Source organism: Streptopelia decaocto (assembly GCF_964273445.1).
Source record: "Streptopelia decaocto genome assembly, chromosome: 19".
NCBI lineage: Eukaryota > Metazoa > Chordata > Aves > Columbiformes > Columbidae > Streptopelia > Streptopelia decaocto.
In genome coordinates, this window is record NC_138674.1 from 388,099 (window position 1) to 409,585 (window position 21,487).

The 21,487-nt window shown below is 57.4% G+C and overlaps 2 protein-coding genes across 5 annotated transcripts in view; one reads left to right on the plus strand and one right to left on the minus strand.

Moving 5' to 3' along the window:
* LOC309448191 (small ribosomal subunit protein eS10) overlaps positions 1–21,487 on the plus strand; it is a 242,828-nt gene that overhangs the window by 157,539 nt on the left and 63,802 nt on the right. The window lies entirely within an intron of this gene.
* On the minus strand, positions 51–21,029 carry BLTP3A (bridge-like lipid transfer protein family member 3A). 3 transcript variants are annotated; one of them, XM_082069477.1, is made up of 21 exons: positions 20,924–21,029; positions 15,405–15,567; positions 14,322–14,360; positions 13,786–13,877; positions 13,393–13,582; positions 12,862–13,002; positions 12,155–12,325; positions 11,464–11,641; positions 10,888–10,974; positions 10,427–10,591; positions 9,811–9,953; positions 8,937–9,078; positions 8,018–8,211; positions 6,201–7,750; positions 5,779–5,972; positions 5,152–5,303; positions 4,901–5,048; positions 4,121–4,392; positions 3,206–3,314; positions 2,579–2,670; positions 51–2,091 (listed from the first exon to the last, which is right to left on the minus strand). In XM_082069477.1, exons 1-21 carry the CDS (start codon positions 20,965–20,967, stop codon positions 1,966–1,968), a joined length of 4,392 nt encoding a protein of 1,463 aa, XP_081925603.1. In that variant the 5' UTR covers positions 20,968–21,029; the 3' UTR covers positions 51–1,965. The 3 variants fall into 3 exon arrangements, with proteins under 3 accessions (XP_081925603.1, XP_081925604.1, XP_081925605.1); XM_082069478.1 differs by lacking the exon at positions 20,924–21,029 and adding an exon at positions 18,385–19,284; XM_082069479.1 differs by lacking the exons at positions 51–2,091; positions 2,579–2,670; positions 3,206–3,314 and adding an exon at positions 3,323–3,604.

The following is a 21,487-nucleotide window of genomic DNA, read 5'->3' on the forward strand; positions in this document are numbered from 1 at the left end:
GGGAAGGTGAGCGCGAGGGAAAGAGGGAAATAAACCGCAGGAGCCCGTCAGGAGGTTAACAGGTTTAATTTAATTCCGTGGTTCATAGAACCAATAAACGCGTGAGTGGAAATACACTGCGGAGTCCCAGCGCTGCCTAAACCCACAGTCAGACGTGCACGTTGCCCACCCGTGCACACGGTGATCCCCGGAGCCGCTGCTGAGGCTCTGCTGGGCGACGGGAACTCGGAGGAGTAAGCTGAGAAACAGCCCTTCAGGAAAAGGCTCTACAGGGTAAACTTTGCTCATCATCATCAGTGGAGACGCAGGAGTTTTTATCCTCCCACTCCTGCCCTGGGGAGGGCCGTGGATTTTGTTTTACAGAACGTTTTACTGGTACTTGAAACAGCAGAAGTGCCTTAATTGAACAGAAGCATCTGAGTTGCTGCAGCAAATCTGCTGTGAGCAGCCTGGCCCCAGCCCGGCTCAGGCTGCACGGGGGGTGAGGACACGGCCCGGGGACAGCGCCCCCGGGACAGCGCTCTGCGCCTCCCCCGCCCGCACCGGCTGGGGACAGAGCGGGACACCTCTCCAACAAAACCTCATGAAAACGTGACCGTGAAGAAGAAAGAAACCTCCCACTTTCAAGCAATTAGTGAATAAAAGAACACCACTGTGTTCCCCAGAGCAACAGTTCCTGCTGCACGCAGGCAGAGGGAGCGAGAACAGGAGCAGGGGGACGGAACAGCCTGAGTGTGCTGGTGACAGAAGGGGCTCAGGGGAGCAGCGACCCCGGCACTGGGTCAGCACAGTGGGGGCAGCGCCGCGCCGGGTGACCGCGAACGCCAGAGCTGGCCCAGCTGCGCAGGCACTTTCCTCACTCGGGGCGGCAATCACCGCACGGTTGTTTTACGAGCACTAAACAGCTCGTGTGTCAGAAATGGTGCATTGACACAAACACAAAATGCAGCTGGAAAAATCCAAATCAAAGTTTGAAATAAGATGAGGCCCAGCGACCTCTGCTGTGTGTAACGGGGAGGGGGGGGGTTCGCCCCGAACCTCACCCCTCCTGCCGCAGGACACAGCCGGTTCTGCTCCCCCGTATCGCCCCGACCCGCAGAAACCACGTACCCGTTGCCTTCGTTGCCTCTGGATTTGATTCTTGCAGTTCATCAATAACATTTCCTTTTTTACTTTTTTAAAATTAGTGTTTACTTCGTATTTTACTAGGGCTTTCTTTTTTCCCCCTGGCACTTGCAGAGGCTCTTTCTTTATAGATCACGTCAGTCACTGAACACACAGAGTTCTTCCTCCCCGGGGAAGCAGCTCCCGAAGCGGTGAGAACACCAACCACGCTCAGCCCCGCGGCTCCTGTTCCACGTCCAGCCCACCGCGAGCAGCTGACAGCGGCAGCACCTCCTGACCTCACATCAACATCCCCGCTAAAAGACGGTTGAGCCCAGGCAGGAACTCGGTGCTAATACAAACAAAACCGTGTGGCTGTGCAGAACGCAGACGGCTCCGTCCTGTGCGGCCAGCACTGCTGTCCCCTCCACTGGCGAAACCGGCGTGCAACGGTGTGGGACAGCGTGCATCCCACAGAGAACACCCAGGTCATCTCGTTCTGTGACTTAAGCAGCTTCCTTCCCAATGAGGACGGCTGAAAGCAGCGCAAACCCGACACAGACCATCTCCAGAGGATACAGGGGAAGGTGAGGGCTGGAAGCAGCTGTCGGCACCGCCCGCGGGCACAGAGACAACGGAGCCGGGTCTGCAGCCGAGCGCCGCCTGGCGAACAGGCCGCTCCGCACTGCCCCGCAGCCCTGCCTCTCTTCTCCCTCTTTCGAGTTCGTTGGGGTCACTGCTGGTTTCCGTTCTCCGAGGGGATCGGTCTGCGGGAGGCTGACCCGTTAGCAGCGATAGGATCCAGCTGCCCGCCGCGGTGCTGGTGCTGGGCTGTCCCGAGCTGCGGCTGCGCCTTCACCGTCAGAGCTGGAACAGGGGATTGTATTTCCTAATCTCCTGCAGAAGGCGAGTCTTGTCCATGTTGGCTTCTGCAAGGGCTATTTTCATGGTCTGCAGCTCCCTTTGCAACTCTGGCACGTCCTTCAGCTGCAAGAGACAGAGGGGGGAACCAACCCAGGAGTTGCCAGAGGTCAGCAGCCCCGCAGAGCTCCCACACCATCTGCTCCCAGAGGAAAACCAAAGCAGGAGCTTTTGAGATGAGTTACACGACGTAACACAACTGCGCGAAGCTCACTGACAACGTGGCCCAGGCTGAGCTGCAGGAATCCTCGCCAACTGGTGCCCGCAGCCTCCCGGGCCCGTCCCGAGCGGCGGCGCGGGCTGCCGGGCTGGCTCCCTGACCTCTGCTCCCTCCACACCTCCCTCCTCTAGGAACGGGAGCCAGACCTGCGGTGGGCAAGGTTTTAACCCAACAACAGGTTTCAGAAAGGGACCAAGAGCTGATGCTGGGCTGACCCTCACGTCTCAGAACTCCTGAGAACGCTCGCGAAAGGAGCTGCAGGCGCTGCTGTCTGCACCGCCCCACACCCAAACGCACGCAGACAACAGGCTGCACTGTCCGGCGCTGACTCACCTGCAGCGCCCGCGCGCCCGGCACAGGCTCCTCCTGCTGCTGCGGCGCTGCCGCAGGTCCGTGCCGCTGCGCTGAGCCCTCCCCACGCGGAGCTGCAAGCAGCACAGGAAACGTTCAGGGTGGACATTTATACAACAGGGTCTTCAGGACAATAAGAGCAACTTCATCTTTTTTTAAAACCAAACCAAACCAAAATAAAATCTCATTCCCATTTTAAAATGGAGAAACTAAAGCAAGGGAAGAAGTGCTAATCTGTCCTGACCATGTGAGCTCAAGGAAGCATCAGGCAGGAATTCAGGCTGCCAGCTCACTGGTTTAGTTATGAACCTGTTCGCCTGCGGTATCAAACCGCCTGTCCAAACGGAACACACGGAGCAGGAACGAGAGGCGGGAGCAGCTGGTCCAGAGCCAAGTGCGCAGAGCCCAGGGAGCTGCACCGCGCCCCGACCGCTCGTCCGTTGTGGTGGAAGCGACGGCGGAGAGCAGGACCAGGGGCTGCTCAGGGGCCAGAGCCGCCCCACCGGCAGGTTCCAGCGCCCCAGCGCCGGGCACAGCGGAGCCCGCAGCCCCCGCGCCGCCCGGGCAGAGCCGCCGGAGAGCAGAGGAAGGTTCCCCGTTGTTGCTGACCTGTTACGTAGAAAACTCCGTCATCCCTGCGCTCCACAATGACGTGATCTAGTGCCACGGTGATGGGAACGGGGCCGGGGGAGGTGGGGTACACCGGCGGGCTGTCGTCCTGGAGAAAAGCGAGCGGAGGTTACCAGCTCTGCGGAGGATTCCCCTCGCGCCAGCGCCAGCCAACGGCAGCACCGCCACAGCTCACCAGGGTCACCCACCCCGAGGAAAAGCCTGGCTTTATTAAACCAGGCTGCGTGCGAGTCTTAATCTGTGCAGAAGTCACTCCCACAGATCAGGAGTTCTGTCCTGCCCACGATGAAGGCTGAAGAGGGACCCACAACCATGGCGCTGGAGGCTGCTCTCACAGTTGTCCTACGAACTCCTGATTCAAACCCCTCGCCAATATTCCTGAGCCAAAAAAAGCCAATATCCTCTAGTCCGGAGAGTCTCGTGCTGCTGTGCAGCGACGCTGGTTTCTACTTGTCCTGGAGCCAAAGCGTTGCTTTCAAAAGGGTTTAATCAAGAACTTCTGTCAGTGCCCCCCTCCTAAATACCAACCAGCTCTTACATAATGTTTTTCATCAGTAATTCCCTGAATGCTTATAGAAAAGGTCAAATATTTCCCATTTCGCACAAGCACTTGGAGGAAGCAGTATTTAATTCCCTCCCTTGAGCCTGTAAACCAGGTCAAAAACAAAGCTGGGGAGAGAATCTGAATGTCAGGCTCCCATTTCCCCACAATCCAATCTCTCAACAATTCCATTGTGTTACTTGTTCATCCCTAGGGCAGTTTTTAGAAGCAAAATAAAACAGTTTTGGGAAACCAGGACCTCTGCAGAGGCCCCGAGCAGGCCCACGGCCGCCGGTGCGAGCCAGCTCTGCCCGGGCTGCCGCCCGGGGAACCTCCGCCTCCCACGCTCTCACCTTCAAGGTGATTTTGGCATCCACAACTTCTATCTCCATGGGGATCACCTCGGGGATTGTTTCATCCTCCAGAAAGGGGCCCAGGCTGGTCAGGGAGGACATGGAGAGCTCTGCCGCGTAGCTGCGCACCAGCATGTGCAGGAAGCCGTTCTGCGCGGCCAGGGGCGAGCGCGCGGCAGCGCCGGGCCCCGCGCTGAGCCGCAGGCACACGGCCGGCGGGGCCGCACCCGCGCCGGGCACCGGCGGCTCCTCCGAACCCGCGTCGCCCAGAGCTGCGGGAGAAAGGCCTCACACAGAACATGGCACCAGCAGTAACACCCAAAACCAGAACAGGAATCTTGAAAAGATGCCTGTGTGCTGTCGAGATGCAGAATGGAGTCAGGTTCACAACAGCCGTCTGAAATCATCCTTCCCGTGAAACTCATCCAAATTTCAAACAGCTAAGAGTCCACATCACAGGAGCTAACACCAGAACCGGGCCATTCGAGCCCCTGGACGCATTCCTCTCTCACCCTTTAAAACCGGCCTTTGTGTGGCTTGCACAGAGTTGAGCACAAGCTCCGTCACTGCAGCTTTGGGGCTGCTGCTGGGCTTTCTGGTGGTTGTCGTTGTATTTGACACTGACAGAACAGTTAGCATTGACATTCGGTCACACACAAATCATACTCGATCCTAAATACACTGAACATTAACACTGAAGAACCAGTGCAAAGGGAACACGCCCTGAGCGCGGCCAGCATGAAAGCCAGTTACAGAAGACTCCAGGAGCCAGCACCTTACCCAGATAGCCACGCAGATACTGCCACATCCCCACGTTGCTCAGCTGCTCTGGAACCACGTTCGTGACTTGTAAAGCAACAGATAAATCATCACCTCGTGCTTCTATTCCACAGTTCACCTCATTCATCTTCAGCACCAGGACAGACACCTGAAACAGCGAGCAACAAGATCGCTTCGTAAAACAAACCCCACGACATGGCTCCAGATTCACTTCAAGACAATCTCACAGTGCAAAGGAACAGGACGCTGACCAGCGGGGCGCTGGGGTCTTCGCTCTGCGACGCGGAGCTGTTCATTTCGGGAGACGCGCCGCCCTCGTCCCCCGCCGCCAGGCTCGTTCTGCTGCCCGCGGCGTCGTGGGCCTGAGGAAGGTGCCCTGAGGGAAGAGGCTCCAGGCTGGGTTCTGAAATGGAAATAACAACTCAATTCTGGTTCTTTTTCTGGTGTTAAGAAGCCCTGATCTCAGTATCTGCCTGAATGTCATGGCCTGTCAGCCTGTACCGTCCCAAGGAACTCTCTCCAGCTCCTCAGACGAATTTAAGCAAGAGAGCTGGAGTGCAAGGCCACCACTGAAGTGCTCAGGGTGCCGTCCCTGCAGCCAGCCCTTCCCGGCCCTTCCTCAGGGCTCGGTGCCATCCAGCCACCGCACACACCCGCGGTCCTGGAACACGCTGCGGCGTGCAGGGTCACCCTCAGCTCCCAGAACAGCACCTCCGCAAGCAGGAAGAGCCGCTGCGGGGGAACCACTCCTGACTTCAAACAGGAGCGGCACAAGCCAGTTCTATACGAACACAGCGTGACTAGGTTGCCCGTGCCAGAAAACTGTTCGCTGGTGGGAAATAAGCACGAAGAAGAAGATAAAGCCAAGCGCTCGTTACCACAGTCCGTGAGCATCACGAAGCCGTCGCTGCCATCGCTGTCCACAGACAGCCCGTCCTCGGGGCCGCTCCCGTCCACGGACGCGGCGTCGAAGGAGTGCTGGGACGCCGTCCTCTTCATGGAGAAGAAACGCAGCCGGCTGCTCCCCCCGCCCGGAGTCACCGCGCCCTCCTCCGCTTTGGGCACAGAATCCCTGCCAAAAACCAGTGATAAAGGCAAAGAGCTCTGCCTCCACATTATACAGATATTGGGCTGGACTCTGACCACTTGCGAGTCAGACTTTAGTGTTCTTAGAGCAAGCCCAAGATGAAGAGCTAACCCATCTCTAATCCAAACGACACAGAACAAACAGGAGCAGTCGGCCCCCGTCTCCCCGCAGCCTCGCTGCTGCTGCGCGGGGCCCAGAGGGGCGGCCGCTCACCTGGCGGGGGGCAGAGAGAGCATCTTCTGCACGGTGGAGGTCATCTTCTCCCGGCTCAGGCTCAGAGCGTCCTTTGTGATGGACATGGCTTCCTTGGTGAGGTCCATGGTCACGTGCAGAGCCTCCTTCGTGGCATCCTTGGTGATGTGCAGCGCACTGGACAGCTCCACCTCGATGTTCTTCAAAGGGATGAGCTCTGCCTGAGCACTGAGAGCGACGTTTCCTCTCCCCGCGGGCTGCGTGTCCGAGGCTGGGCCGGAAGGGAGGGCGGGAGGGCTCTGGGGACGGCTGCTGGGCTCCGCTGGTCCCTCCGCAACCAGGGCTTCCACAGCTTCGTGTGCCTCCTCGACCAAACCTTTCTCCTCTGCGCTCTGGCTCCGTGGCGCGGTACTCAGAGCTCCGTCGCTCGCGGACCTCGGGAGTCCCTCCAGCGGGGCACTGGTCACACCGGTACCCGCATTTTCAACCGCGCTGCCCTCCGGGAGCTCCGAGGCACCGCGCGCCCCCTTCTCCAAACTGCTCTCTGACCTCAGCTCCTTCTCTTCGGCCACCAGCCCCTCCTTGCTGTCTGAGGGCGAGAGCTCCGACTCGATCAGGCTCGTTGTGTCCGAGTCAAGGGATCTGGGGTCCGAGACGGCGCCTGGCGCGGGGTTCATGAGCAGGGCCACTTCGGCACTGTGGAACATCGCTCCTACACACGCGGACACGGGGTCCACAGGACACCCGGTCACCTCCTGGGTATCCTGGGCCAACTGCTCCTGCAGCGTCTGCAGAACTTCCTTCATCCTGAGCAGCACCAGGTACTGGTAGTGGTTGAGCCGAACTTTGACGTGAACAGATGAGGACACAAGCACGTGGATATCAGCAGAGGTTTCCAGCTCTCTATCATCTACTCCATCATTAATTTCACAGTCAGATTCTCCCAAGACATCCATTGTGTCCGGGACCTTGGAGATGTTCTTCAGATCCTGGTCAGTCTTTGATCTTTGACAAAGCCCTTGCTCTCTGGAAAGGCTCTCACGCTTGGAGTGGTGGCTGAAGCTGGCAGAAGGCTTCATTTTCAACTCGGAGGCAACCAGTTCCTGCCGTTTAGCTATCTGCGCTTGCCCCCACCTCTTGGGAAGGCAGGCCCAAACCGAAAGAGGAAACGGGTCAATAAAGCTCAGGGCTCTGCCCTTTGAGCTTTCAGCCCCCTCAAAGTCCAGGGAAAGCTCAGTGAAATTCACAGACCACAGATCTTCAGAGGCAGCGGTTTTGTGTAAGAGCCGGGGAGAGCGCGGCCGCTCCCGAGGCCCGTCGTCCACCTCGAACGCGTGGCGCAAGAAGAGGCTGTGGAGGAGGCTGAAGTTGTCCTGAGCCCGCGGGAACTTGGTGTAGCTGGAGTGGAAGAATTCTGAGCTGGCGAAACGACGGAAGAGGCCCTGGAGGTCCTGGCAGGCGCAGAAGGGAGCGTGGCGCGTGTTGGTGGCGGTCACCTCCGCCGCGCAAACGCAGACGCTCTGTGGACGATCTGGATGGTCGGCGACTTTCTTCTCCACGGGGATGTTAAGCTACAGAGGAGAAAGACGTTACAAGTAAAGCAGCGAGAAGGAACATTAACAGAGGCTTTTCCTGGCCATTTACGTGGAAGGTCAAGCTGGTTTACTGCCCATAGATCCAACTAAAACTAACACAAGTGGCAGACAGAAGAAAGTTAGAGAAAGGCAGAGGTTTTGTTCTCTCGTTCTGGACTCCAGCTACATCCTGGTCTCCTGTTCCTTCCACAACAGGGAGGGAGAGAACACTAGAGACTGGGAAAGGAAGGGAACAAACGGTACCTTCAGCCGAAAGCCATCCAGTCGAACATCAACATGCTCATCACGCTTGCCTGAGTCCTCCAGTTTGTAGATGGCTTTGAACTGCTCCAAGCTGCGATAAAGATCCAGACAGAAGAGATTTATCCAGAGCACGCTCGCTGTGTCCAGGGTAAGCATCAGGCCGTTCAGCTGTGCGTACAGGTTTGGGCAGGGAACTGGAATGAAACAGCATCGAGACAGGTTAATATCAGAAAAGGCACCTGGGGGGTCTGCGCTCAGTGTCCAACCCGCACCAACAAACCAGCGCGGAGGGCTTCACGGCTGCCGGCAGAGAGACCTCTGGCCGAGCAGCAGCCGCGGTGCAGCAGAGAAACGAGCTGCGCCAGCTCTCGCAGAGCACCCAGAGCACCCCACAGCCCCACTGCAGAGCCCCCAGAGCACCCCACAGCCCCACCGCAGAGCCCCCAGAGCACCCCACAGCCCCACCGCAGAGCCCCCAGAGCACCCCACAGCCCCACTGCAGAGCCCCCAGAGCACCCCACAGCCCCACTGCAGAGCCCCCAGAGCACCCCACAGCCCCACTGCAGAGCCCCCAGAGCACCCCACAGCCCCACTGCAGAGCCCCCAGAGCACCCCACAGCCCCACTGCAGAGCCCAGCAACGGGGCAGACCCCGGGAGCTGGGCAGGCACAACAGGCCCTTCAACACGCTCCTGGATGTGGTGCTTCACAAGCACAACTTTGCCTCCACGTTCTGCACTGGGCAGACTCCATCCCGCTTTCCCAAAGGCAAACGAAAATAAATAGAAAGGCAAACATAAGAAAATGAAACAGAAACGACACCTAGAGAACGTGTAACAGGGTTAACACACCTAGAGAATGAAGAGTTGATCAATTATGTAAGAAACTTATGAAAGCAGGTGCTAACCTTGGTGTATTACCTGGAAAGTCCTGATTGTCTGGGAAGTAATACTCTGTGAATTCGATGTGGATGGCAGAGACCTGATCCGGAAACTTGAGGAACTTTCTGCTACAGGAGAGCAAGGGGGAGGGTTTCTTGCTCTGCTGACCAGCCGTAGAGACCTGAAAACACAGTTGTGCAGAATTCGCATCTGGCAAAACGCAGCGTCCCAGCAACCCTGCAGTCTCCTCTATTCAATCCTCCTCATTTTCACATCAAACATACTTTGCTTTCATGTAAAAACAAAACTTTCTGCTACCTGCTCACAGTGCCAGCTCTTCTGCTTTGGGGGAATTTGGTTCTTTGTCTCCTGTCACTGCCAGTAAGGGCCACGATAATCAGAACTGGGTGACATGAACGAGCAGAACTGAAATTTATTAGAGCTTCCTTCCAGATTAACAACATGTTGGTAAGTCCACGGCAGTGTCTGGTACCGGTTACGCTCTTCAGTGGTTACAGGGTGTATGGCCTGGCCCAGCCTGGTGATGCTCCCTGTCCCGGGTCGGAAAGCACGAGGGGAGGCTTATCCCTCCTCTGTCACGAATCCATGTGACACGACTTCTCAAATGCGTGACATCCTCTACCCTGGGCCTGCCTCATGCTCGTTGCAAGTTTAGACGTGAACAGAGCGCAGACACTGTGGCTGTGCACGCAGTCTCCTCTGGACATGAAAACTATCAGCAGGTCATGCTTGGGTTAAAAGTTTCACATGCAACATAATAACAGCATTTGGGTTCTCCGGGCAGAGTTTTGACTGTCTTGGATGACATGGGATTTGCATGATTTCTTTACATATCACGATGTTGTTGTTTTTAAAGGACATGGACACCTGCAGACGCTGCTGAGATCCTGACCTGGTGAACGTCCAAGTCATCCACTCGAACGACCACGCAGCTGGACCGGAGCCGGTGCCAGGGCGGGTGCCGGAGCCGCGGCAAACTCGTGGGAGGTTCCCGGCCCCTCTCCAAGGGACTGCTGTGAGGACTCGAGGAAGCATCTGTGGGGATGGCAAAGCAGAACCAGCGGGGTTTTACTCACGTCCTTTGCAGCAAACGTCACCATCAATACCAACACGTATGTGCTCGCCCAGCCGAACTAACAGCCCCAGAATTAGAAACAGATGGGCAAGAAAAAACAACTGAGGACTTTGGAAGGAGGAACACTGTGAAAGATGAGTCTGCTCTAGCGAGAGAACACGCTCTCCAGCCAGCTTTTAAGTATTTAATTTTTGCTTTATATGCTCACTGATGGACAAACTCAATAAATAAGCCAGAAAAGTGACCACTGCCATGGTCCATTCTTGCTGCAGCGTTATTGCAGCGATAGCCACTTTCCTCCTTAGTGCGCTGGGGATTCCTGCAGCAGCGAATCAGCCCGCTGAACTGGGGAGAGGCAGCTAGAGAGAGTGCTGGACGGAGCAGACCTGTCACCATCGCCTGCTTCACTGGGAGCCCCATCAGGCCCCATTACCTGGTTTCCTTTTGAACGGGGAAAGTGGAGTCCTGGCGAATGCAGGGTCCATTTCTTCATAAAGCTTCTCAATCTTGCTTTGAAATTCACTGACCAACTTCTTCGCCCACTGGCCCCGTGTTTCCATTGCTTCGCTGTACCTCACCCAGTGCTTGCAGGCGTCTCCTGCAGGAAAGCACACATCCTGGCTTTAGAACTGGGACTCCTGGACACACACAACCCTCCTGTGCCCCCAACATATGCAAGTCTGTACAGCATTCCTCTTTATTGACATCAGATCTGGAACACGCAATATGCGGCATATTATGTGCTTGTGAAATACGTGCAGGCTTTCGCACAACTGCCGGCACGTGTCCCGAACCGGGTGTTGGGAAGAACACCGAGGACGCTTTTCCTCGATACAGCATCACTGTTGTTCAAATTCTGATCCCCTCTGGAGCCGGGAGGCTGACGCTCCCTACCTGCCCTGTGGAAGGGGTAGTAGTCGAACGCCATCCTGCGGAAGGTCAGCTGCATGGCGCCGCCCAGCACGCCGTGCCTCAGCGCTCCTGCGGAAGGAGAGCACAGCAAACACGTCAGCTCTGCCCATCCCCGTCCTGCTTCGGGACAACGCAGAACAAAACTACTGACTGACAGTCATTGTGGCCGGTGTTAAGGTATCACCTATTAGAAATGCTGTCCTAGGCAAGGAAAAGGACAACCGACTGGAACAGGCCAACAACTGACATCATAAGAACCAGGCCTAGAATCCCAAATACCAAACCACAAGATCCCATTGCTTCCCAGGCCCCCATCAATGACACTTCCCCCTACAAGAACCAGCACTTGTGTTTCCAACACCTGCTGGTAGGGCCGGTGAAATAAAGACAACAAAACTCAGCTAAGAGGTTGGTAACAGCAGCTCGGGAGACAGCGATACACAGATCAGTTCTCAAACATCACGGGATGGATGAGGCAAATCCTCAAGGGGAAAATCCTCCTTGAAGACAGAAGATCGAGGACTGGATTAACGCTCGTCCCGGTGCTGCTCCCGTTACCTGAGTCCCGAGCGTGGCTGTCGTCGCAGACGTGCAGGTCCAGCCGGGAGATGAGGAGGTGGTACGATGACTCTCTCATGTCGTGCTTATCGAAGTATTGACCGATGCTGCTTGCGCTCGCGCTGACTCCGAACGGCTGAGCCCAGGGCTGCGGGGCGCTCGGGGCAGGCGGTGTGATCTGTTGGAGAGACCGGCTCAGTGAGATACGCCTTAAGACTCCTGGACAAGAAGGGCTAAGTATCCCCGATCCCCGTGATGTGCAAAGCCCTCCTTCCCCAAACAGCCATATTCCCCTTCCCTCGTCCTGCCTCTGAAAACATCTTTGTCCTCTGCCCTACGTATTCAGTCTGTGATGTGTCAACCATTTACTCAGCACAACGTTTTTACAACAACGAAAGGTCAGGGTTGCTGAGAGAAGCAGCTGTTCTAAGGTTCTCCTACGCTGCCAGGCTACACGCAAACCAAACAACAGTTGCAAAAATCAAGAGCTCTCCAGAGCATCAGGAAGAAAACCAAACCAAACAACAACAGTGCAATTAGACGCCATTGTTTTCCCTTGAGTGTCACAGCTCACTCTGGTTTTATGTCATAATTCCTTACACCAGTCCCGTCCCCCAGAGAGAAACTGTCTCTTTCACCTTGTCTTTCCCTCTCTCCCGGCAGACCAGCATCCACATCACGGCTCACCCACCTGCACAGACTCCGGAGCCAGGCTCTTCCTCTGCTGGGCAGACTTCTCCATGGCCTCGCTCAGGGACTCCGCGTATTTCATCATTGCCTTCAGCTGAGAGTCTGTCAGCACCCAGAGCAGGTCGTCCAGGAGAAACATCAGCTTGGACGCCATCACATTGCAGTCTTTGGTCTGAGAATACACAGACATTCTTCAAAACACACAGAAGCTGTAGCAGAAACCAGAGATGCTGCTCTGAAACTCATCCAAGAGAAAAGCTAACTCATGCGGTGGATGTCCACAGGACCTCCTCTGAGAGTCAGTAGCCAAAGCCACCTCCCCTTTAGGAGGCAGATCGCTCACCGGTTTAAAACAAACAAACAAAAAGGTTTGTTTTATTTTTTTTTATGTATGCTTCTTCACATTTCCATTGACAGCCAAAAATAAGGCTACCAGGCTTAAATCTCCCAGTAGAGAGATGACAGCTCTCTTTGAGATGTCTGAACCAGTTTAAAACTGCCTGCATACATGTTCTGCTCCCCGGGAAATCAGCTGCCTTGACGTTCGTGAGAACACAGCTGCTTCCCACAGAAACACAGGGCGGTACAGCAGCTTGGTCTCAACATTTGTGAAGGGAAAGAGCGGCTGCTGAGGAGCGCGGGCGGACCGTGGCATCGTCACTGCACAGCAGCGGGGCCGCATCCTGCAACGAGCGGGGCAACTCTCACCCTCCTCTTGAGGGAGATCTGGATCCTCCCCTGGTTGGTGATGAGCCTCAGAGGGGTAGTGACAGGATCCTGGTCGCCGTTGTCAGTGGCATCTGCTTCTATCCGCAGTGTCTGCCAGGTGAGCTCTTTGAACGTCAAAACCTGCCCAGAAGAGGAGAAATAGGAAGATGCTGAGATTTCCGACAACTTCAAGGGTTACACTAAGCACTTAGATGGCGAGGAATGAAACAAGGCCACAGAAAACCATTCACTCTACTTTTCTTCTGTGATCCCAGTACAAAAATGAAATCATGCCCCAGGTAACATCTCTCGCGCTGAGTTTAGAACCAGACAAACCACAAAGGCGTTCAGAGCTGCTCCAGTTCCACTCTCAGGCTGGAAGAGCTCAGAGAAAGCTCCGAGCACAAGGCAGCTCAGCCTCCCTGTTCCAGCGCTCAGCAGGCAAGCTGACCGACCCCCCGTCACTGTGCGAGCGCTGAGACACCAGCCTGAGCAGCCCGAGGCCCCGGGCGCGCCAGAGCGGCTCCGCACCTCTCCGCGCTGCGGGTCGGTGATGCGCGTGAGCCGCAGGTCGCTCTGCTGCCAGTTCGGGTTGACGCTGTAGCCTTGGAGCTGCCAGAGCTCAAAAGAAGCATGAAAGGCCTTGGAGTGAATCTTGATGGTGATGGAGTTGACAACGATAAACATCCCCTCCACGACCTTCTCAGCAAAGCCGTATTCACTGCAAAGAGAAGACCCCTCAAAGTCGTCACCTGTTACAACAAAAGGCCTGGTAGAGGTGAGCGTACAGAGAGACTCCAGGGTTTACAAGCAATACCAGAGCCACTTAAACCCGAGTGCAGAGAGGCCGGCGGGTAACCGAGAACAACGGCCACCCACACCCCAGGAGCGCGCCAGAAAGAGACCCCGGGCTGGGGCTCTGACCTCTGACCGGCGGCAAGAGCAATGGGAGACTGTCCGTTGGGTGGCCGAGGCTCTTCGCACGTTCGCATCTCCACCTCCACTTTATCCAGGTACTGTGGAGACAGAACAAGGGAGCGATGAATACAAGACCCAGGCTCAAGCTCAGCCTACCAGCCTTAGCTCAGAGCCTCCAGGGCAGGGATCAACAGCTCCGGAGGCTCCCGCCTCTCCCAGAGCCTCACGTGTTCAGGCTCTCACAGCAGCAGTGCCAGGATCGTTGGGTAATCAGAATCCCCACAAGTGGGGGAAAACAATCAACAAAAACCAGGCACGAGGTTGCCCTGGACTTGGCTGAGAGCTCAGCCCAGCTCCGTCCTGCAGCGAAACGTGGGTCTCCTGGGAGGTCACCGCGCCAAACAGGACTATCTCAGAGCTCCATTTCAGACAAATGGGAACTGAGCATGCACTTCACAGCTTCCCCTCGCAGGACTCTTCTCCAGTAGGAGAAATTAAAGAGAGTGAGGAAGAAAAGGAGCGAGCAAAAGAGGAAACATTACCAGGCAGATCGGGTGCGTCTTCAGCTTCGTCCACTGGATCTGAAAAAGTGAAGGTGAGGTCAGGAGAGTTACCTTTGCATTGGAAAGTTCTTCTCTGAGAAACGACTACAGTGACAACCACCGTGTCCTGCCATATCCAGGTCAAGCAGGCTCACACAGACAAGTGAAGAGACTTTCCAGCCAACACCTATAAACCCGGCTTAGATCTCACCTATCATCACAAGTAACAGATACTGTGTAGCTCAAATTCTGATTTTTCCTGTTTCTTTATGGAGAACATTCTTGTTGCTGCTCCTACGGGAACTCCAGTAACTCTTTTGAAGACTGTACACAAACCAAAAAGATCCGTTTTATTTTCCCACAGCAACATTTATTCTGCAGTTCTTGTAGGAGGGAGAACAAATGTTGTTACTAAATTAAGCAGATCTGACTCTAAAAACAGAGCGGATCAGATGAGCAAGACAGGCACATTTTTATTATCACTTGGCAGGGTAGAGTCGTATTTCTTTTATAGCAAGTCTCTTCGATACACTAAAAACTCTTGGATTCATGTAACGCAACTATGGTTATTACCAACTGAGATTAAACCACCTGGCATTTCATATAAACTGGAAAAAAACAATTCTTTGCTCTCAAAGCACAAAGGGGAAGAATTTGTAAGAGGAGCTCAGTGTGCGAAAGTGCCACCGCAAGTATCTGCAGAGTTGACACAAGCAGATGCAGCGAAGCTGTGGGACTCTGCCGCAGCAGCTCTGGGTGTCAAAGGAGCGGCTCCAGAAAGCCTCTGGGCAAATTCCTGGAAATCCATCAGGGGCAATTAACTGGAGACCTCAGTGCTGGCTTAGCAAGGCCCCTGCGCACCTTCCTGCGCCCTCAGCATCCTCGGTCTGCCGGCCGCAGCGGGGCAGGGCGCTGGGCTAAGGCTGGTGAGGCTGCTGCGCCCACCCACACCTCGAGCGCAGAGCCCGAGACGCATGGACTGAATCGCACCGCGTGCTCCATCAGAAATTCCCGGGTGACAACGCAGCTGCCGAGGGAAGGTGCCGCCGCGCCGGGGGCCGCGGGCACCGCTGCTCCGCTCACCCGGATAGACGCCTTGTTGCAGTAGACGCGGGTGATGGCGAGCCAGGTGGGCAGCTCCAGGACATTCTGCAGCACCTCCTCGTCCAGCTCCAGGTTGGTCAGCTGCCCCTGCCCCTTCAGCGTGCTCAGGTTGATTTTGTCTGGAGACAGATTCTTGGTAAACCTACAAGAGAAGAAAGAGGAGACTATAAAGCCAAGCCCCAGAAAAACCGCTGAGACTAGAGGAGCCTTTAGAGGCCAGTTTAAGAACCTGGTTGCTGCTTTTATTAAACTCTTTCTGACATTTTTAAACCCAGGGCATGTTAGTCACTCCAGAAAGAAACAGTCTTTACACTTTGACATTTGAAGGACTTGTTTGTGTTTTGTTTTAGGTCACATTCGGGTCCCCTCCTGCGCACCCCATGGTGCCCTGACTGCGGTTCCTCCTCCCGGCAGCCGCTGTTCCCCTCCCTTGTCTGCAGCTGGAATCTTCAGACCCTTCGCGTGGCTGAGATTGGAACGCAATGGATGAAACTATCCCAGCGGGGCTGCCCAAGAGCAACGTGTTCCGGGGCAAACCTGGAAGCCTCTGGCTTCATTAGGAGCATTGCGATCCCTGAGGAAGCAGAGCCGGCTCAGGGCGCACGGGATCGGAGGCTGTGCGAGCCAGCAGCACCTCACGGGACGGCTTCTCCAGCGCCCTGCGCACCGGGGCGGCACTGGAGCGCGGCCGCCGCGCCAGCACCCTCCGTGGGCACCGCATTCCGAGCTGCAGCCTTCCTAGTGACTCACCCGCCGCCGGAGCCAGGGCTGACTGCACACTCCTCCACATAACTAATTCTGCCCAGAAAGTTGAAGAGAAAGAAAGCGCCTATTGTCAGCGCAGGCAGGATTAGTGTCTCAGTCAGTCACATGCTGCCATTCTCCCTCTTTCCCTGCACCAGCAGCGTGGGCTCCTCCTGCGACGGGCACAAAGGCCATTCTGAACAGTGTCACTGTGCAGAGGGCAGGAGGGACCAGAGCGATGCTGCTGCGGCATCGCGGGAGCTGCGGCATCGCGGGAGCTGCGGCATCGCGGGAGCTGCGGCATCGCGGGAGCTGCGGCATCGCGGGAGCTGCGGCACAGAGCCGGCCGAGGCACCGGCAGCCGCGGGTCGGCCAGCCCGGGGCGTCCTGCAGGAAAAGCGCCTCTCCACAAGGAACGCGTTGTGAAAAGCGAGTCCGACGGAGGGCAAAGAGCCGCCGATGCCAACCCCGCACCACTGACGCAGCAAGTCCTGAAGAGGAGGGCGGCACAAGCTGCTCGTGCGCTGCTCCCGGCCGCCGCGGGGACCTGTCACCTCCGCAGCCTGACCGGGCCATCGCTGCGCCACGCTGCCACCACCGCTGTGCCACGGCTGGGCCCAGGGTACACACCGACAGCTGATCAAAGACCAGGTTCATTACACACCCGCCTGCGCCTCAGGCTGACACATTCACTTGAACTGGCTGCTCCCTTTGAGCAGAGGCCCGTGCTCACACCCGCCGGGAAGGGCTGCAGGGAAAGCAGAGCGCGGCCACGGCTGCTGGGGCGCGGGGACACACACAGACACTGCTGACGATGAGACCGAGCACCCCCAGAGGCAGCACACGAGCACCCTTGTCTCACGCTAGCGAAGCGGCTCTGCTGAAAGCCCTTGTCATCGTGGCCACTGGGGACTGCAAACTAAGAACCAAACAAGCCCAGCTGGCCGGGCAGGTAACACAAAGCGCCCGGCACCGCTGGCCCCGATCGGCTTACGGCGGGACAGGCTGCGCGCAGCCGCCTTCTCACGCTCGCAAAGCAGGATCAGACCCGGCTCAGGCGCCATCCCGGCTCAGCGCGCTCAGCCGGGGAAGCTGCTTTCAGCTGCTAATGCGGAATAAAGACAGAAGGACACACCTGAACCCGGGAATTGCTTTTACCTAGTGCGTATGTGTATCAAAAAACCCAGTAACACGGCAAAAGGGCATCAGCTGTGAAACAGGACACTGGTGGAAAGAGTGGTATGAAACACGAGCCAGCTAACAACAAATAGCTGTTTGTAGTCATGGCCAGGGAAAGGCTGCAGAGATCCCGCTGACCTGGTAAGAAAGGCACCACGAGTACCCCCGGAGTCCTGCCCATGCGGCGCTCTAGGTGCACCAAACCGTGCCGTTCCGGCCCCGAAGGAGGTCACAGAGCCCACCTGAGGGGACCACAGCAGCTGCAAGTTTTCTGAACAAAAATCTAAGCCAGAAACAGGCTTTCTCCATTAAAGTGCACACCCAGAATCCCTGAAGCTGTGCCCATCGCCCAGTCCCCTGCTCCCGGTCTCTCCTCCTGCAACCTGAGCTCTTCAAACAGAATAACCTTCACATTTAAGGCATGTGGGTACATACACCACGTGGGAGACGTGGCTTACAGGAGGAAAACAGAGGCGGTGTGCCCGTGAACTCGGGAGTTCCTCATTACCTCTTGAGAGGAGCTCGGTGGTCAGTGCCGGGCGCGGAAGCGCAGGGAGAGCAGCTCAGAGGTTTTTGGCAGGCTGCTCCGTCCACACGACCAGCAGTGACGTTTCTGGCAGCACGGACCGCTGGCTGCGGGAACCTCCATGAAAACGGCAGCTCTTTGGAAAACTGACAGTGTGGGATATTTGCACTTCTGCTTTTTCAGCTGGAACAGAAGTCACGTAGCACTAAGCCGGTGAACTCAAACGCCAGCGTTCCTTTTGAGCTTGCCGGGATTACCATGACAAAAGCTGAACCAGAAACCCTTTATGGAATCGTCACTGCAGAGTCATGAGAACTAATTAGCAGTGCACCAGTGACCTTGATTTTACTTAATGACAAGCAGCATCTATGGGCAGAAGCAAGTGCTGTACGGGCTCAACGCGCACCCCGGCTGCAGCGGACGGACAGTTATCAGCTCTCTAGGCTCCGACTTATCTACTGCAATACAAAACTAAGGTAATAAGGCCTTGAAATTCCAAGTTAAACTCACAAAGGAAAATCAACATTTCTAAAAAGATCAGGAACGAGTCCGGACTGTTCCACAAAACACAGAATTGCGCATCTTCACCGCCCCGTCCCAAGCAGAGGTGACTCTTGAGCACTGTGGACACTGGAAAACTGCAAAGGCTCCAGACCAGGCGCACCCACCGTCGACTGGTTTGGTACCGGGAGGCCTGTGAAGCAAACGAGAAAGAACCCGAAGGAGAGGCCGGGGTTTGGCAGGGGCTGAACTCCACCTCGCTGAGGAGCTGCTTTACTATTTCCAGCTCCTCGGCTGGGAGCTCAGCGGCGTTGAAATGCCAACTGCCCCGTGCTCCGAAACCTGGAATCCAAACCCGCGGCAGCCGCCAGGGAATTTCCCAGCACTAAACCTCACTCAAAACATAACACACGGAAGAGAACTAGGAAGAAACGTCAATAAATGCACGAATCAGCAGCCCCACTTCCCAGACTTTAAGAAATTATTCACCCTGTGATCAATCAGCACCTGTGTTTCCAGCCTGCAGAAAATGACAGGTTATCACATAATTCAGACTCAACGGAGAAGCTGCAGAGGCGGCCGGAGCTCGAGCAGTCGGGGAGAAACGAGGCAAGGGGAGCAGAGCTGCTGAGCGGCCCCTCCGGAGCACAGGTGCTGTTCATTTGTGCTGCAACGGGAGCCTGTTCAGCGCTCCAGAACCAGCACCGAGCCAGTGGAAGTGGCTGCAAACACCCGGCATCCAGCGGCCGACACACGCTCCATCAATCCGGATTGCGCTGTCCTGGTAAACGGCAGCACAGCAGCTCTGATTTGAGAGATTACTCCCTGTGAAAGGAAAATGTCACGTCCTGTTGCGCACACACTCCCCTTCCCTGCCCGTCTTGAACAATGAAGCCTTAGCTGTTTATTACTTTACCCCACAATAGCCTGGGGTTCTGTCTTTCCATCAAGAATTCCTCAATATTAACATTTTAAACAGTAAAAGAAGCCGCAGCTGCCCCTCAGCGCTTGAGCACGCAGCACTGCTGCAAAACGCTTCAGGACAAGTGAGAACTAAACAGACCGGAGAATTCAGACCGTAATTCCTTATAGCGATTTCCAGATTGCAGCATTTAGCCAAAAATCTAAGCCCTGAGGTGGGGAAAAAAGGGCTCTCTGGCTTACAGAACCCCCCCCGCCTCCATGGTGGGCAAACGATGCGCATCGGACACCACGAGCTGCCCTGCGCCCGTCCCCAGGGCTCCGCACGGCCCGGACCCCCCCGGCCGCGGAACCACCGGAACCACCGCCCTGCCCCTCTGCCCGTCCGTTCCGGGGGCGGGACGGGTCCCCTGGGGTCACAGGTCCCGCTGCTGCCGTCCGACCCCGGGGCCCAGCGCCACCGAGCCGCGGTGGCACCAGCTGCAGCTGGTGCAGGGCAGACCAGGTCCAGGAACTCTGAAGCACAACACAGGCTGAGCCTTGTAAAACACATTTGCAGCTCGGCCCCATCAGCACCCGCAGAGCCCGGCTTTGCAGATCGCCAGCAGCGCTGGACTCGCGACCCCCTCCATCCGAACCGCTGCTGAACCGCTCACGTCTCCCCCACCTCGCTGGCTCCTGTGACTGTTGATTGCAAGTTTCCAGATAGAACAGGAACAAAAACACACCCCATGCAGAAACGACTTCACATGAAGACATGACAAGAGGAACAAAGAATGATTTCACATGCAAGTTGAAATCAGAAAATAAAGGCACATTAATGATTCAGTAGCAAAATTCTTGCAGGCAAACGAGCAGAGCTGAGAGAAAGACCCAGAGGGATGCGAAGCTGCGGGGTTCAGAGGAAACAAAACCGAAATGGAAAACCACCGTCGTTTCTATGCAACATTAAAGCGCGTTCAAGGCGCGTTTCTGAGAAGCGTTGAGCAGGCGGCGGGAGGACGCGGCTGCGGGCGGAGATAACGCGGACCCGGCTCCTCCCGCCCCCCGCAGCGAACGGGCCCCGGCGCCCCGCGCGGCCGAGCGCTCGGCTGCAGCCGCGTCCACCGCACCGGGCACGGGCCGCCCGAGCCCACCGGCCCGAGCCCGCAGCGAACTTCACCGACACCGCAAAACCTCAGCGAAAGTGACACCCGAGCGGCCGAGCAGCGGCCCGGGAGCCGCGCCCGCCCGCCCGCCCCGAGCTCCGGCCCGCCCGCTGCCCCCGGCAGGAGCTGCGGCCCGAGCCCGCCCGGGCACCGCGGCCCCCCCGGCGCACACCGGCCGCTTCCCCCGGGCACCGCGGCGGGAGCCGGGCCCGCGGGAACGCCCGCACCGGGGCACCGGCCGGGCTGAGCGGCCTGAGCCCCGCGGGACGCGGCCCGGGGAGGGGGCGCCTGGGCCCGCTAACGGCGAGACGGCCCCGCTCCCGCCGGGCCCCCGGGCACCCCCGGGCACCCCCGGGTTCTCGGAGAACCCCGGCCCCCAGGCCCCTCCCCGGGCCCGGCAGCCCCACGACGGGCCCTCGGCGGTGGGTGACGGCTCCGGTCCCCCCCAGCCCTGCGCAGACCCGCGGGCAGCGTCTCACCGGGAAAGGTGCTTCAGGATCTGCTTCTTGATGATCCCGGCCATGCCGCGCGGGGCCGCTCAGCGCCGCGGCCGCGGGGCCATCGCCGCCTCCGCCCCGCCCCGCCCCGCCCGCAGCGCCCCCTGCCGGCCGCCGGGCCCATCCCCGCCCCGCCCCGCCCGCAGCGCCCCCTGCCGGCCGCCGGGCCCATCGCCGCCTCCGCCCCGCCCCGCCCGCAGCGCCCCCTGCCGGCCCCCGGGCCCATCGCCGCCTCCGCCCCGCCCCGCCCGCAGCGCCCCCTGCCGGCCCCCGGGCCCATCGCCGCCTCCGCCCCGCCCGCAGCGCCCCCTGGCGGCCGCACTCCACAGGGGGACCCCCCCAAAATTGCTTGTTGATTAGTCGCAGGCTTGGAGGCGCGGGTGGGAAGGCACAAGGCCCACAGCAGCTGGGGGGCAACGCTGCAGCTTTGTATAAAGCACTCCCAGGTCAGCCAAAAATAAGTTTTAAAGGGTTTTTTCCATTAAAAAATGTTAGATATAAAACAATGTAACCAGTGAGGCTGCTTGGAAGAGAAAACATAAGTTT